This window comes from Nymphaea colorata, chromosome 9 (genome assembly GCF_008831285.2).
Source record: "Nymphaea colorata isolate Beijing-Zhang1983 chromosome 9, ASM883128v2, whole genome shotgun sequence".
NCBI lineage: Eukaryota > Viridiplantae > Streptophyta > Magnoliopsida > Nymphaeales > Nymphaeaceae > Nymphaea > Nymphaea colorata.
Window position 1 is genome coordinate 13,131,761 of NC_045146.1, and position 15,357 is coordinate 13,147,117.

Sequence of the window (15,357 nt, forward strand, 5' to 3'; positions counted from 1 at the left end):
TTGCATAGCATTTTCTAGATCCAATTCGAGATGCATCATCAAATTGGTGATGTTGGCCAATGGTTTGCTTGTGTACAGTAATAGTGGAGGCACATGTGCTCTTATTTTCGTATTGATGCCCTTCAGCCCCATTTTCATATATAAGCAAAAGGCTTAATATTTTTTGAGGGATCTAACTCCACTTTCTTTACGTTATTTGGTGCCTTCATCATACAAATTTTGTTCTCAATTTCACAAATACATGACAAGGGCTACATGTTCTGCCATGGTTTCTTCAAGTAAAAAAATGGACATAGAAAAATTGACGACACATTTGGTGGATCCTTTCTTCCTCGACGGGTGTCAATTTTAGTAGCACCTATGAAACAAGAGCCCACCTTTACCATTGTCCTTTTTAACTGCTCTTAGTATATCAGCTTACATGGTGAAATAACATCCCTACCTCTTATATAGTTTTATATGTTCAGGTCACTGTCGCCGTCCTACGGATCCATCTCCGGCAGCATTGGGCCATAAGGCGACAACTTCTCCCATTACAAAAGAGGCAAATTTGTTTGTGACGATAGCGTCAGTTGTTCAATCTCAAATATATATATATATATATTAAAATTGACATGCTTGGATCATTTTGAACTTCATCTAATTAACGGGCTCAATGCATTACATTTGTGGTTAGATGGTTTTTTTTATTTTGTATAACTAAAAAATGATATTAAAATGTGTATTTTGTTGATTTAAATATATATATATATATATGTTTATTTAAAAAAATAAAAAAAAGGAAATGTGTGTATCTGTCACTTCATGACTGACAATGAGCTATGAGGTGTACGTGGCTAGTTGGCTACTAGCAGGGGGAGGGGGGGAAGGGGAGTTAATAAAATTTAAGTCTTTTGGTTTTAGTCCTGACTGCTCTCATTCATGTCAAAGGTCCCACAAAGTTGACAACTTTGGCCATGAAAGCTCCCTTTTTCCATTTTAGAAAATTTTTACCAACACATTGACTGCCTTTCTATATATTCATAAAAAGCCTTCCTTTCTCCAAGTTTGACCATACAAAATTTCGTTCTTACTAAAAAAAAAAACTTCACTAAATATTATTCATTCCCCAGATGCATGCGCTCATGCTTCGACCACTTCTTCTCTTTTCAGTTAACTAAAAATTATAAAAAAAAAGTATTAAAACTCAAAATTTATATTGTAAAAAAAAACTCACAGGGACGGTAAATAGTAAATTGAGGACAGTAAATATAAGGACCGGAGAAGGTTGGACCTTCGTGTGAAAGGGAAAAGAAAGGACTTCCGGTTGCTCTCAACGTGTCAGCGGCCAACTGTCATCGCTCGTGTCGTTCAGAAAAAATTAGTATTATTTAATGCATTTTAAAAATCAATTTTTTTTACCTTCCAAGTTTAAATTCTGAAGTAAAAAAAAAAGAAAAACAATAAACAATTAGAACAGTGGGATCTCAAACGTGTACATTGGATCCGGTTCTACTGGGCTTTTGTAGAAAATTCGAGACCCTGCCATCGAATATGGGTCCTGCTCTGAGCAAAATTGTCCCAGCCTCTCTTTCTGTCTTTGGGGTACAGTGTACAGTAATTTTTGGATCTGGACTCAGATTTGCAAATCCAGAGATCGTTAGATTTGAAATATGGATTGTGAAGTGAAAGTGATACTTGTCCCGGCATGTCCAACATTTTCTCACCATTAATGTGGACCGGATCCAAGTACCTGTAAGCTGAAGAAATTAAAGATATCGTCAGATTTGCCCAGTGCAGCCACTACCTCTTTGTAATTTTAGATATCTTAAATTGATTAAAGGACCTTAAAAAAAATACTGACTACTAAGCGATATGATAATTAAAGAATAAATTAATAATTAATTTTTTTCGTGTTCCAGTATTTATGGTTGCGTTTGATTCTCCACAGGTTTCAAATCTGATAGAATCTTAAATCCATGATAGCTGAAATCTAATACAGAATTCACCATCTACTCTTAACATGTATTTCCATGGATTTTGAAATCGGATCTAAGAGGGGAAGGGTCAGACTTGAGAACTACCGATATCAGATCCACGATGATCTGAGATCACGATGGATCTCAGATCTGCTGTAATCAAAAGAGACTTAAAAGAGAAAATAGATCCACAGACGTTGAGAGACGGACATTCTTGATTAAATGGATCCATAGGTAGCAAAACCCTGTCTAGACACAAGCCATAGCTTACCTGGATCTGATATCAAGATTTATATTGGCGATTTTATGTAGTAGGATGCAACATTTAAGTTGAAGGATGAATAGTTTGTGTTGTTGATATCTACAACTCATAACCAACTCATGACCCCCTGAAGGCAGGGGGAATGGAGCCTTTGTTTCGGACCGTGGGATGAACCTCCCACTCACTTAATTAGGAACTAGAATGGTTACGAGAAAATTTATGAATATATTCATTTTACTACCAAATATACATTTTACTGGTACTTAAAGCAGGCTCAAACGAAAGAAAGCATCTTAATATGCCAATGTTCACATTATACCTATGTTTCTTACTTATAACTAACTAAAAATCAGGTAAAAAAAAAGCAGAAAACGAGTGTTGGGTGGCTATCAAACACAACCTTAGTGTTTTAAAAAATAAAATTCAATTGAATCACTACATTGGGGGGTTCAAAATTGAATTGAATCATGTGGTTTTGACACCGCTAAAAGAGTATCAAAAACTTTCTCCGTTTTGCAGAAAAGAGGTTTTCAAATATATCCAGGCAGTTTTCGACCGTTTCGGGATTTTACCGAGGGGTTGATTGGAAAAATTACAATTTTACAAGGGAAGGATTAGGATTAGGAAGGAGGTCTTGTTCCTCATTTAAACGGAGCTCTTGGACTACTACTACTACACTTCCTCTCTCCTCTCTGGTACTTTCGCTGTCGTCTTCTTGAAGAGGTACCACGTGCCCCACTGATTCTCGCAACGTGAACTCCAGCAAGAGGCGGGAATAAACTATAAACAAACCCAAGGGAAGCTGAGGGGGAAAATAAAAAAGGGAAAACGAGAGATTTTCCCGCTGTTCGATCCATGGCGACGTCCTATACGTCTCTATAAATCCAAGCATCTCGGGATCCTCTCTGCGCGCTCGAGCATCTGGCCTCCCTGGTCGTCGGCAAATGCTGCACGCCTAGGCCACGCCGGCCGTTTTCCCTCCGGCGTCCGTCGTCTTCCCGGAGGCGCTGTCCTCGGTTACGGTGAGCCCCGTCCCCAACGCCGCACCTCTAGCCCAGAAGCTAGCGTTTTAAGTTCGTGCAGAAAAAATGGCATTTTCTTATGTTTCCGTTTGATTCGAACCCTCTGCCTTCTGTCTCCCTACTCTCACTCTATCTGCTTTTGGGGCTAGCTCTGGTGCAGGAGCCAGGGCTTCTTAGGGCTTTACGTTCACCTCTCAGTTGGTTTACTCGAAAGGATCGCGGAATCGTATTTATACAGTAGCCCTTTCTCTTCTGAGTAAGTGTCTGCTTTTGAGTTTCTCGCTTCTTTCAAGGTCCATTGCTACTTGATTTCCCAAATGCGAGTACAGTAAAGGGGGAAAAAATGTTCACCGGCATTTTACCGTCGTTTTGTCTGTCTGTTTCCGACGGGATCTTGTATTTTTGGAGATTTTCTTGAAGTTCGTCTGACCTATCTCCTACGAAATGCGAGCTTATTTCTCCGGCGAACTTCATCTTTACTTTCTCCCTGGGACATGAGCAGATTCTTACTTCTTTCTTTTATAGTGTTTTTAGTTTGGTTCCAGCTCTGCCTCTCCTTCTCAGCCAACTACTTTCGGGGAAATCTATGAACTTTTCGTGCGTGTTACCGGAATGTGCATTGAGATGGCTCTGTTCTTGTTTAAGATGCACTTCTTAGCGGTTCCTTCCTCCGATGGTCTACGTTTCTTGTTTATTCTATTTCTGGGAGAATGTTGTTTCGTGGTTAGAATGCCAGCAGCCACTTCTTCATGTTTGGCATGTAGGTGAAGTTTATTTTTCAGATCTGAAGGGTATTCAGTATGACTTGGATTTTTTTTTTCTTCAACCTGTGATATTCCCAGTCGTTTCACTGTTTTCTTGAGTTCAGTTTCACTTTCTTAACAGTGACGTCCACAGTATTACCATCTTGTGTTTTTGGATTCTATTTCTTGCGGCCTTCCCCGTACCAGACGGGAGCGTCTGAAGTATATGTAAAATGTTCGAGCATAAGTTTGCTCTTCTTCTGCTTATTCTTTTCGGATCTCTTGTTTTTTCTCTTTTTTGACAGATTCTTTAAATTGCTGTTTGATGTTAAAAGGCTAGTATCTGTTTAAGGTGCTTCAAGCTTGCTATCTCGCGTTCTCCCTCTCTAATCAGTGTCCCTATTGAGGATCATTGCAAGCCCTTCGTATGCGAGTTATCTCCAGCAAGATGTGGATCTTTGAAGTTTGTTAGACTTTCTTGATCTAATCGGTCTTTGTTTCAGTTTACGTTTTTTCATTGTTGGAGCTAGCAAAGTTACACTTCTTATTGCCGTCTGCGTCCAAACTCCCCCTGCTTTACTACCATCTTCATTTGTAAAATTTGGCCTGATCACGAGATAATTTGCGGTGGGTACGCTGCTTAAAACTCCAAACGCAGAAGAAATACAATTTTTTTCGGTGGATCACCAAACTACTTGGAGATTTGGCTTACTACTTTTTTCTTTTGTTTGTTTCTTTATTTAATACCATTATACGAGATTATTTTTACGGTTTTATGGTGGATTCGTACTTAGTTGGTGTTCATTGCATGAAGTTGCTTTGTAGGGGCATGGTCCGGACAAGAGCTTCCTTGTGCTTGCTACTTACCATGACCATCCCCTCTTGGTCTATTGTTTGATTACTTGTTTTATCTATTTGTCTTTTAGCTCGGCAATAGGCACTTACGTTGGAGTTGAAACCCTATTAAGAAATGTGCTTGAGAGCATCATAAATTCATGAAAAGTGCAATCTTAAAATAAGGGGGTTGCCTGTTATCATGCAATTGCCGCCAGCCTGCTATCATTATTATGTTACCGTTTATATACTTACAGTTTGAATTTTATCCAAATATCAAAGATTTCAAGTTCTGAAATTTGCTTCATTTGTTGAAGTGTACAAAGTTAGTGCATCTCCACTCTCCATTTCTGTTTCGCTTAGCTGCTGGTCTTGGAAAATACATTCATTGCCTGATTGAAGTTGCCGGCATAGACTATACGCTATAGAGGCATCTGAGAAGCCAGGTCCTTTCAACACCTATAGTTGAATGGAGTTGTTGATAGTTGCTAAAAAATGAGGCTTTCACGGCTCATGTTTAAACCCTTGGCTCTTCGCATGCATCTATAAATGTTGAGAGCGCCTGGATGCACTTCAGAATTCAAAGTTGGTTCCTTTTCAGACAAGATTCATAACTGAAGATGAGTTTATTCAGTGGAAGTAAATTCCCTAAAACGGGCTTAAAGCCTTAAGCTCAACTCCAATTTTCATTTTCTTATAGTTACTTTTGAATCTGTCCACTTTGTGGAATCTGATTCATGAAGTTAGTCTCCCTTGGGAGCTAACATCTACAGGAATCTGTTGGCGAGAGCATTCAGAATCGTGACCTTGAAATGCCATCTGAAACAACTCCTTTTTTGAAATTTTAGATTATGGTTCTCTTGATTTTACTACTAAAGCCTTTTTCATCAGTTTTAATATCTGTTTAATTCTTTTATCAAGTAAATTAGGAGGGAGAAAAGCAAAGCAGTGAATGAAATATATGTTAACTAACCTAATCTTTTCTCTATTCCAGAATGATTTACCCTTTTAAATATTTAATCACAAGTCATCCTTTAGGTCACTATTTTTTCTTTTCCTTTGCTTTTGATCTTCTATCACAATAACATGCCGATTCCTGATGTGGGTTTTCAAAGTTTTCCCAAAAACTGCATCATGCTAAATGTTTTCCATGTTTTCCTTACAAATTGTTGTCATGTTAAATGTTCTCTCAGTTCGCATTGACTTAAGATTCTGCTGTGCTAGCATGGTGCTTCTGGGACATTCTTTCTTCATCCGGTAGAACATCTTCTGGATGCAATTTGGGGTTAAAATAATAGAATACTTATACTCTACCTTCTCTATGTGTGTGCGTGTGTGTTTCCTTTTACATAATTGACGGTGTCAAAGAAATCTTAGGTTCATCTGCCTAGCTAGACCCAGCTTTGTCATCCTCCAATTTCATCTGGTTGAAGAGGTTGACTGCTGAAATTAGGCCATGTGAAACAAGATTACTATGGACAGACTGGAGCTTATTTCTACTATTATTGTCTTTCATGTATTGTCCTTTCTTATGGTTAGAATATGAGTTCATCCTATTCTAGCTTTTTTTGCGGGCAAAAAGCAGGAGAAGCAATTATTGATCATTAGGCATGTAGTCGTTTCTTAGGTTTGTTGCTGCACATTGGCTTCCTTTCGAAGAAATGTGTCAAAACATTTCTCAGTTCTTGAAATAGAATAAAGTACCACAATTCTAAAGCTGATGTTTGATACAGTTTTCTCTATTCCCTTTTTACAGCTCATAGTCAGGCAGGATGTCTGATTTGGAGAAGCCTCTGCGCCCAAAGAGAAAGAAGAATTGGGTGGATTTCCTTGTCAAGTTCCGATGGATCATTGTTATCTTTGTTGTGCTCCCCTTTTCCGTTTTGTTCTACTTCAGCATCTATGTTGGAGATCTATGTTCATCGATGAAGTCATACAAACGCCGTCAAAAGGAGCATGATGAAAATGTGAAGAAAGTGATTAATCGCCTGAAGCAGAGGAATCCATCGAAGGATGGACTTGTGTGCACTGCTAGGAAGCCATGGATTGCAGTTGGCATGAGAAATGTTGATTACAAACGTGCTCGGCATTTTGAGGTTGATCTCTCTGCGTTTAGAAACATTCTTGACATCGACAAGGAAAGGATGATAGCACGTGTTGAGCCCCTGGTCAATATGGGTCAGATTACAAGGGAGACCGTCCCCATGAACCTTGCGCTAGCTGTAGTTGCCGAACTCGATGATCTCACAGTTGGGGGCCTTATCAATGGGTACGGCATTGAAGGAAGCTCACATATTTATGGCCTCTTTTCCGATACAGTTGTTGCTTACGAAATTGTGTTATCTGATGGGCGATTAGTCAGGGCTACAAGAGATAATGAGCACTCTGATCTTTTCTATGCAATTCCATGGTCTCAAGGAACACTCGGCCTCCTTGTTGCTGCAGAAATTAAGCTCATACCGATCAAGGAATACATGAAGCTGACGTATAAGCCAGTTGTGGGAAATCTGCGTGAGCTTGCTCAGGCATACGCTGATTCTTTTTGTCCGAGAGATGGGGATCAGGACAATCCTGAGAAAGTTCCCGATTTTGTTGAAGGCATGATCTATACCCCTACTGAAGGTGTGTTCATGACTGGAAGGTATGCTTCTAAAGAGGAAGCAAAGAAGAAGGGTAATAAGATTAATTGCGTCGGATGGTGGTTTAAGCCATGGTTTTATCAGCATGCTCAAACAGCTTTAAAGAGGGGCGAGTTTGTGGAGTATATCCCCACCAGAGAATACTATCACAGGCACACTCGATGTTTATATTGGGAAGGGAAGCTCATCCTTCCATTTGCCGATCAGTGCTGGTTCAGATGGCTTCTTGGATGGCTGATGCCGCCCAAGGTTTCACTTCTCAAGGCTACTCAAGGGGAAGCTATTAGGAACTATTACCATGAAATGCATGTCATTCAGGATTTGTTAGTGCCCCTGTACAAAGTTGGGGATGCGCTTGAGTACGTTCACGAGGAGATGGAGGTACTTTTTGAATTATTATTTTTCTGTTCCTGTGTTTTATTTCCTATTCTCATATTATATTTTTCTATTTTTTTCTTTTTATGAACTCGTTTTGTTCTTGGATAACTTGTTCGATCCCCTTAGTAGAGCGTCAATCTTGTTCTTCTACCCCAGTTGCTTTCTTCATTCTCCTCAAAGAATTCCGTGATTTTTGTCACATATTTGTTTCGCATGGTTCATTTTCCTTTTTTATAAGCAATTGATGTCAGGCATCACATATGAGGTGAGGCAAAGTTATCCATGCCCATGAAGTCTGGCGGTTGATGGTTGGTCGTAATGCATAGGCGTCCACTCTTCTCCCAAGCCAGCCTAGATGTTTTTTAATTTTTGGTTACTGGGAAATAAAGTAGCTTTTTTACAAATATAACCGGAGGCCCGGGGCAATGTACAAGGCTGGCCAGGGGCCAGGGCCTGACTGGTAAAGGCCTCGCAGGCCTTCTTGGGCTTGACTCCAGCCCATCCCATTGGCCCTGTTAATCTTGGCCCAAGGGTCGTTTTCACAACCCAAGCCCGACCCATCCTCAGTGAAGTACAAGTTCGTATGCACGCAAAAAATCCTGAAAGTTTTTTGTATGCATGAGAGCATCTATTCGGGTGACCGAGCCCAATAAGTTACCGGGTAGGGTTCTCATAACCTAAGCCGGGCCCATTATGGTTTAAAGCGTTTCTGGGATCTGCATCTTGTCGTTGAATTGGATGCATCATGTTCAGTTTTTCCATGACCTCCCGAAGGTGTTGTTTGGGTAGCTATCAAATAATTTTCTCCTTTTCATTTCAACTGAGTGAAATGACAGTAAGTACCTTTTTTGGATTTTCTAGATGTAAACGTTTTAACTCGCTAGGGTGATACTAATAAATATACAGTTGGATACGTTCCGTTTAGGCTCTTTAGAGAATGAGAGGCTGTAACTCTAAATGTTTAACAAATGCTGAAAATATTAGGGCCAAGACATTCAAGAACTAAGGCTTTTTCCTTGATGTTCCTAAAATTTGGGATCCTAAATGGAAGACGCTTAAGTCTTAACATCGTTGCTGATAAATGGTAATTTGCATGGGTTTGGTTTGGTGAACTGTGTCGAGCGTGATTCTCTTTCCTGATTCTTCTGGTCTGTCGTGGTCTGAGAAGAAGATTGGCTTTGTGTTTGGTTAGGTGTATCCGTTATGGCTGTGCCCTCACAGGCTTTTCAAGCTTCCAATGAAGACCATGATCTATACAGAGCACGGGTTTGAACACCATCGCAGGCAAGGAGACACCGACTATGCTCAGATGTTCACGGACGTGGGTGTGTACTATGCACCTGGGCCTGTATTGAGAGGGGAAGTGTTTGATGGCGCGGAAGCAGTGCGTCGCCTGGAGTTATGGCTGATTGAGAACCACAGCTTCCAGCCGCAGTACGCTGTCAGCGAGCTCACTGAGAAGAATTTTTGGCGAATGTTTGATGCCTCACATTATGAATATTGCCGGAGGAAGTATGGAGCTGTTGGCACCTTCATGAGTGTGTATTACAAGAGCAAGAAGGGGAGAAAGACTGAAAAGGAAGTTCAGGAGGCGGAGCAGCAGCAGTTGGAGACCCCGTATGCCGAGATTGACCAGCCGGCTGCCTGATTGTTTTCCCCTGGTAAGGGGAGAGCAGCATGAGTTTGCTGTTCGAGCTTTCATCCTCTTAATTAGATTGATCTGCCTTTGCTTTTCTAGTCGGCTTTCTTCTTTCCTACTTTTTCTGTACCTGTTTGAGTTCCACTTTGAGGCTTCTAGGTTATCTTCTGCTTTTAGCTGTTCAGACTTGAACGCCATCGTGGATGAAGAACTTTATCTCTTTCTGGTCCATGCTTCCTAATTCTGTTTTCACTAATGAAAGATCAACTGGCCTATGCGGTAGTGCATTCTCTAATTAACTTGCACCGCAGAGTTGACTGTTGCGACCGTCGAGCAGCGTGAGTTTGGGGGATCTTGCTTGTACGTAGTTTATATAGAGTTCGATATGTGCTGTACTCGAGCTAACGCTTGTGCTCAAATTCTGGGGACTGTGTATTACGATTCAAAATGAGCTACGATATGTATCCCTAACTTGACGCACTATTGAGATATAAGGGGATTAAGAGTAAGAATGCATCATTGACGTTTTGTGGACTCCCAAGTTTATACGAGTCTTTTTTCTTTCTTCATTTCTCAAATTCGTTCACCACGTTTTGTTGATGTGGATTAAACTTCTCATTTTGATACTGGGTTTTCCAGCTTTTCTCTTTTCTTCGTTCTTCATTTTTTTTTCTAACTTTTTCTAATGCTTTTCTCCGTTCTAAAGTTGCTAAAATTGATAGATCATAGAGGGGAAAAGGGATTGGAAAGTTCAGTCTTAAAATGCGTTGGGTCTTAACTCATTTTCCAATGTATCTTCTGTTATGAGCATCCATTGTGTCTCTCTCTTAAAAGTGGGGTTCAACTCTTTTTTCCTTGGACTTGATCCGTTATTGGTTAGGACTTAATTTCAGTGTGAGAATCGAATCTCTCAAGACATGGCCAGTTGGTAACAATTTTCAGCTTTGCACTGGCTCTGATGTGGTTGTGAAATAAAGGATTCGTCAGAATTTCAATGCTAGAGTGTGGATTGAATGCAACAGGTGGGGAGGGTGGATTTCTGTCTATCAATGCTAATAATGCAGTCTGGAAAAAGAGGTTGAATTGGACGTTGAGTGGTAAGAGGTCATGGCCTGTGGAGTAGAAATTTTTTGGAGGAGAGGGCTTCGTCGATAGAGCTGAACAATAATCTGCTCTCAGCACTTGTTGGCCAACGATTGCTGCAATACAGAAACAGATTGTAGATCTGAATTTGGTTGATCCTCTGTAGGTGTGATTGCTTGAGGTTGTTATTGGTGCCCTGGATTCTATTGTCTGGTTGCTCTCTGTGTTTGGATTACCTGTTTCTTCATTGGTTTTGATGCTGCGCATCTCTTTTCTTTTTTAGTGCTTTTGTATTATTTCTGTTCATACTCTTACCCTTTTCTAATAAAGGGTGGGAGTCCCCTCCAATCACGATTTCATTGGAAAGGATCCAATATGGAGCTTAACATTCAACTGGTTTAACAACAAAGCGAGCAGCATCTCTGCAGTAGTCATAGATCTTGTACCTTCTGCTTACCCACTTTAGCTGGCGCACCTGGTGTGGGCTAAGGGTTGCCTTGGCCGGCGTATCCCACCAGAACCCGGTCTCAGCATCTGCGCATCTGCCTCTTTCCGTGGCACCATCATCACTTCTCTGATCAGCAGGCATTCCCCCGACCTCACAGGCATCGATCTCGAAGCCGCGGAACTGGGAAACAAAAGGAGCATCACTCCAGTTGGTCTTCACCCTCCCTCCTTGCGTTGCCCAGTCATCGGCGTTCCAAACTGATCCATACACCCACATTGGCTTGCTGTCTGGGAAAGGGAGTTGCAGCATTGTGTCTTGCTGCTTTCTAAACGCCCGGATTGGAACATTATCCGCCATGAACCTGCAGCAGAACGAGGAATGACAGCAACAATATGGAGGCGTTAGATGCCAAAGTGGATTGAACGTTAGAATTGTGTAATTGTTAATTTCAGAAAAAGCTAATGTGAGCATAATTTTGTGGTAGGGTTGTAGGAGAGCGGAGTTTGATTGAATTGAGACGAGGATCTTCAAGCTCGGCCGGGTCATAGTATTCCCAGCTGGAGCTTCGATCAACTTTGTCGAACTCAAGAAATATTGAACTCTTGAGCCAAGGAGAAGCTGGCGTATGAAAAGATTACTTTTTATTGGGTGAGTGGGAGGAAGCCACTGAGAGCAAATGCTCCCCATTGGCCTTGCCTTGCAGTCCTGGATTGCGTCGGTATTAGAAGGAGCGCTAATGTTTGTCAGCTATGACAACATTCTCACCCGTTTTTTTGGGAATCAAATTGACACTCGGGAATGTCACTGGCCTACCAGCCGACCAATTAAAAGAAAAAAACAGTCGTGAGTTTCACTTTTGGAAAAACACCAATTAAAAAAGAAAAAAAACACTGGTGAGTTTCACTTAAAAAAAAAAACAGTGGTGAGTTTCACTCTTGACTTTGTACCTGAAAATTCAAAATGATGTGAGTTGAACCATGAACGTTGTACCTGGAAGGAATCATGTTGACCATTGTTTTTTCGACGATAGAAGATTGAAAAAATCAAGGACAAAAAAAAAGATGGTATATTTTAGTTTTATAGCATTAATAAAATGTTTTTCTCTTAACTACCCATCTTGAAAAACCAATGGCCAAAGTGATTCATTAATATATATATATAATCTCAAAAGAGCGTAACCGAGCGCAAGCCGAGCTCAAGTAGCTGTGCGTCTATTGTCTGTGGTTCGTACTGTGGCAAGGGTTAAAATACCGTGCAAGTGCAACCGATCACCATTCGGGCTTATGACGGACGCAGGAAGGATGGAGCCAGGATTTCAATAGGACGTATGGCTCCACAGGACGCGCAGCCCTGTTTGCGTTGCAGACCAGAGAACTGAAAGCGTGACAAAATAACTAGTAGTTCACAGAGAATTGCGGTTTAAATGCTCCGCAATTCAACCGCCAAAGCCTCGTGCTCTATGTGTACATGTGAAGCATGATGAAGGTTGAAGAATCGATGACGAGTGTAGTATGGCCATTACAGAATTTGGTGTCTGTTCCACAGGATTGAGTAGGAATGGAAGTCCTTAGTTGGGTCGAACCACAGGTAGTGGCGCTGCTCCCTGTTTCCGGTGCCATTGACGTAGATGTTTGTCTGAACTATGTACGGTTCGCCGGAGACGTTGCCGAGAAATTCAAAATCGAGTTCGTCGTGACCTTCGCCGACCGATGACATCTGCATTTTTTAAAACTTTTAGGAAACAGAGCATCGAAGCCACTTCAAGCATGGTTTACAATGCAGGCAATGTATATGATCAGTCGCTATGAGAATATGCCGACATCGGCATTCTGCCTCAGATTGTCTCCTTCTTTCATTTGTATCTGCTTATTAAGATTTCCAAGGATGTTGTGCATTTGCAGAAACGAATTGCTGATTGCCAGAGGAAAAGGAGATTAACTGCAGTTGCAGAAGACATCAAATCTTATCTTACATAGAACGCGGTCACCGTTCCAGCAGAGTCGCCCTCTACGAGTTTTATCTGCACGCTGACGCTGCCAAACAGGTATTTGCTTTTGGAGGCAAACCCACAACCTTCAAATTCACAACAGCAACAGATCCAGTCAAAGAAACAATATCAACTTGTCGTCCGTCGAAGCATAAGCACAAGCAAAAATAATCTTCATCATCATTACCAAACACCTTCCTTTCCGATAGCATAGCTAATGGGTATATAAATCTCTGAAGTTTTTTGAAGATCGTTAATGTAAGACTATATGTTCTCAACTCCAAAGACGCACAGGTGTTGCACCAATATGTTGGCAAATCGAATTGACGATGGTCTAAAATATATGCAAACAATAAGTAATCTATCAACGATACGGAACGCTGATATACTAATAGAAATCAATTCAAAGTTTAAATTTTTTTTTAAGTTCGACACCGGCCCTTGACGCAGATAAGTGTTGATACGCCTCTGGAAACGATATATAAAACTCCGGAGGCAGAGGCAGTGGGAGGTGAACCAACCGGAGGAATTGTCGAGGCGGAGCTCGATCAGGTCGCCGTCGTACATTACGTGATCAGGCGCCCAGTTCGGCTGGAAACGATCCTCAAACCTGAGGGACCCCACCGCCAGTTCGAGACACAGCACCAGCATCAGCACCCGCTGCAGAACGGCAGCCATGCACGGCAGCCCTGCCGACGAAGCCTTCAGTCCCACCACCCTAGCAGCACTTCTTACCATCTCTCTCTCTGTGTGTGTGTGTGAAATTCTCCCCATCAACCAGTTATATAGAGCGCCTTCGACAAGCATGGCATGTCATTAGGTGGAAAGGAATTGGCTGCGGCCGGCTGACTGTAGCCGCCGGTATCCGCAGTTTTGAGCTGTCCTCCACTTAGTCCGGTGATGAGGTCGTACACCATGACACCCTCTAGGTCCTAAAAGCAGAATAGCCGCTGAGGACTCCGTTGGTGAGGACAAAAGCATACAGAATGATGCTTTGTATTGACGCCCATTAGGCTCATTGCATTATCTTATTCTTCATCTCTCTTCCCCTACAATTGATCGTCAACAAGTACATTTAGGTAAAATATATTAAATTAACTTATATTCTTAACCTTTTTCAACTTGAATATCTTGAAATGACCTTTGCTTTTGTTGGCTAATCGTATAAATGCCAAAATCTCCTGCAAAAGGTTGTAAAGATTGAGATGCAGTTTGCAACTTTTATATGTATATACAAAACTATTTTGGCATATCATGACTTGAGTCCAGGAAGTAATCGATGTTTCTTTGGTTGGCAGGAGTGCTCCTGCGTTGTTCAACCAATCATGAACATGTGACATTTTTCAATGGAGGCGTTGCAGAGTCAAGCGTCTTCGATAATGTCCTTCAATATTTAGTTCTAAATCAATTTTCCTACTACAGATACATGTGAACTTGGTCCTTGGAATATGACCTTGCCCTGGGACCTGATATGTAAATATTTTTAGTAAGATTGTCTATGGAACAGCGCTTGCTGGTAAAGCGTGGAATGGGGAAGGAACCTAAACTTTAAAGGAGAGAGTCACATTATCATGAAGGTATAAGTTCTTGGTGGCATCACAATGATTGAGTTCAATGCCCTAATATTATAGACCTTCAGCTGAGTTCTGCCCATAAGGAAGGTTGCACGTTCGTCTGTTTAATACTCAAAAGAGGATACAAGTTGTTGTGCGCATGCACGCATGCTTCAAGTTACATTTATTCAAGATTCTAAATAATCGAAAAGGAGAGCTATCCCTTCCAGTGGGTGCAGCCTTTTTTGGTTTTCACATGCTTCCAAGGTAATGATATGTAGAGAAAACAATTTATATAGTACTAATGTTAAATGGACATGGCTTTCCATAGAGGAGAGCAACCTTTCTTCACCATCCTTCCGGTCACTGTCTTCTTAGTTATTAGGGGTGTTAACAATTTGGTATTATCCAGTATGTCCAATTGATTCGATCACATATATTCAATAAAGAGATGAATGAAATGAATAATTGAATAATTGGGGAAGATAATTTCTTACTAAGTCCGATGGATAGTAAGTTCCAATGGACAAGGAAAGTTCTTTTAGATGCAGATCTTCAAATGGGTTTTAATCTCAATCTGAACTGAACTCCAATTCTGTTGTTGGGTATCGGCCTACGACGAGGATCTTCCACAGTGGACTACGCGAGCTTCTTTCTGCGAGTGTCCCTTCTGCTACGCGAGTAGCCATAACCGACCTGAACGAATTCATTGCTATCCAATCTGTTAACTTGGGTTCGCACAAAAAGCAGTGGTAGAAAACAAATGCTATTTTCATTCACGAAGGATGCCAACATGAAGACTCACCCTTCT

The 15,357-nt window shown here is 41.1% G+C and overlaps 2 protein-coding genes across 3 annotated transcripts; one reads left to right on the plus strand and one right to left on the minus strand.

Annotated features, from left to right (window-relative positions):
- Positions 1-3,016: 3,016 nt before the first annotated feature.
- LOC116261058 (delta(24)-sterol reductase) lies at positions 3,017-9,704 on the plus strand. 2 transcript variants are annotated; one of them, XM_031639661.2, is made up of 4 exons: positions 3,017-3,242; positions 3,392-3,498; positions 6,576-7,839; positions 9,029-9,704. In XM_031639661.2, the coding sequence occupies exons 3-4, from the start codon at positions 6,592-6,594 to the stop codon at positions 9,482-9,484; spliced, it is 1,704 nt and encodes a 567-aa protein (XP_031495521.1). In that variant the 5' UTR covers positions 3,017-3,242; positions 3,392-3,498; positions 6,576-6,591; the 3' UTR covers positions 9,485-9,704. The 2 variants fall into 2 exon arrangements, with proteins under 2 accessions (XP_031495521.1, XP_031495519.1); XM_031639659.2 differs by lacking the exon at positions 3,392-3,498 and having other exon boundaries at positions 3,018-3,242.
- A 140-nt stretch (positions 9,705-9,844) lies between these two features.
- On the minus strand, positions 9,845-13,701 carry LOC116261081 (xyloglucan endotransglucosylase protein 6-like). Its single transcript, XM_031639688.2, has 4 exons — positions 13,515-13,701; positions 12,979-13,079; positions 12,529-12,722; positions 9,845-11,367 (listed from the first exon to the last, which is right to left on the minus strand). The coding sequence occupies exons 1-4, from the start codon at positions 13,669-13,671 to the stop codon at positions 10,941-10,943; spliced, it is 879 nt and encodes a 292-aa protein (XP_031495548.1). The 5' UTR covers positions 13,672-13,701; the 3' UTR covers positions 9,845-10,940.
- Between the last annotated feature and the right edge of the window lie 1,656 nt (positions 13,702-15,357).

Bases quoted from the DNA above. Each gene is read 5' to 3' on its own strand.
- LOC116261058 (XM_031639661.2), top strand. From the start codon at position 6,592: ATGTCTGATTTGGAGAAGCCTCTGCGCCCAAAGAGAAAGAAGAATTGG. The intron at 7,840-9,028 runs GTACTTTTTGAA...GTGTTTGGTTAG, and splicing joins ACGTTCACGAGGAGATGGAG to GTGTATCCGTTATGGCTGTG.
- LOC116261081 (XM_031639688.2), bottom strand. From the start codon at position 13,671: ATGGCTGCCGTTCTGCAGCGGGTGCTGATGCTGGTGCTGTGTCTCGAA. The intron at 12,723-12,978 runs GTAAGATAAGAT...TAAAAAATGCAG, and splicing joins GAACGGTGACCGCGTTCTAT to ATGTCATCGGTCGGCGAAGG. The intron at 11,368-12,528 runs GTAATGGCCATA...GTTCTGCTGCAG, and splicing joins TGGAACAGACACCAAATTCT to GTTCATGGCGGATAATGTTC.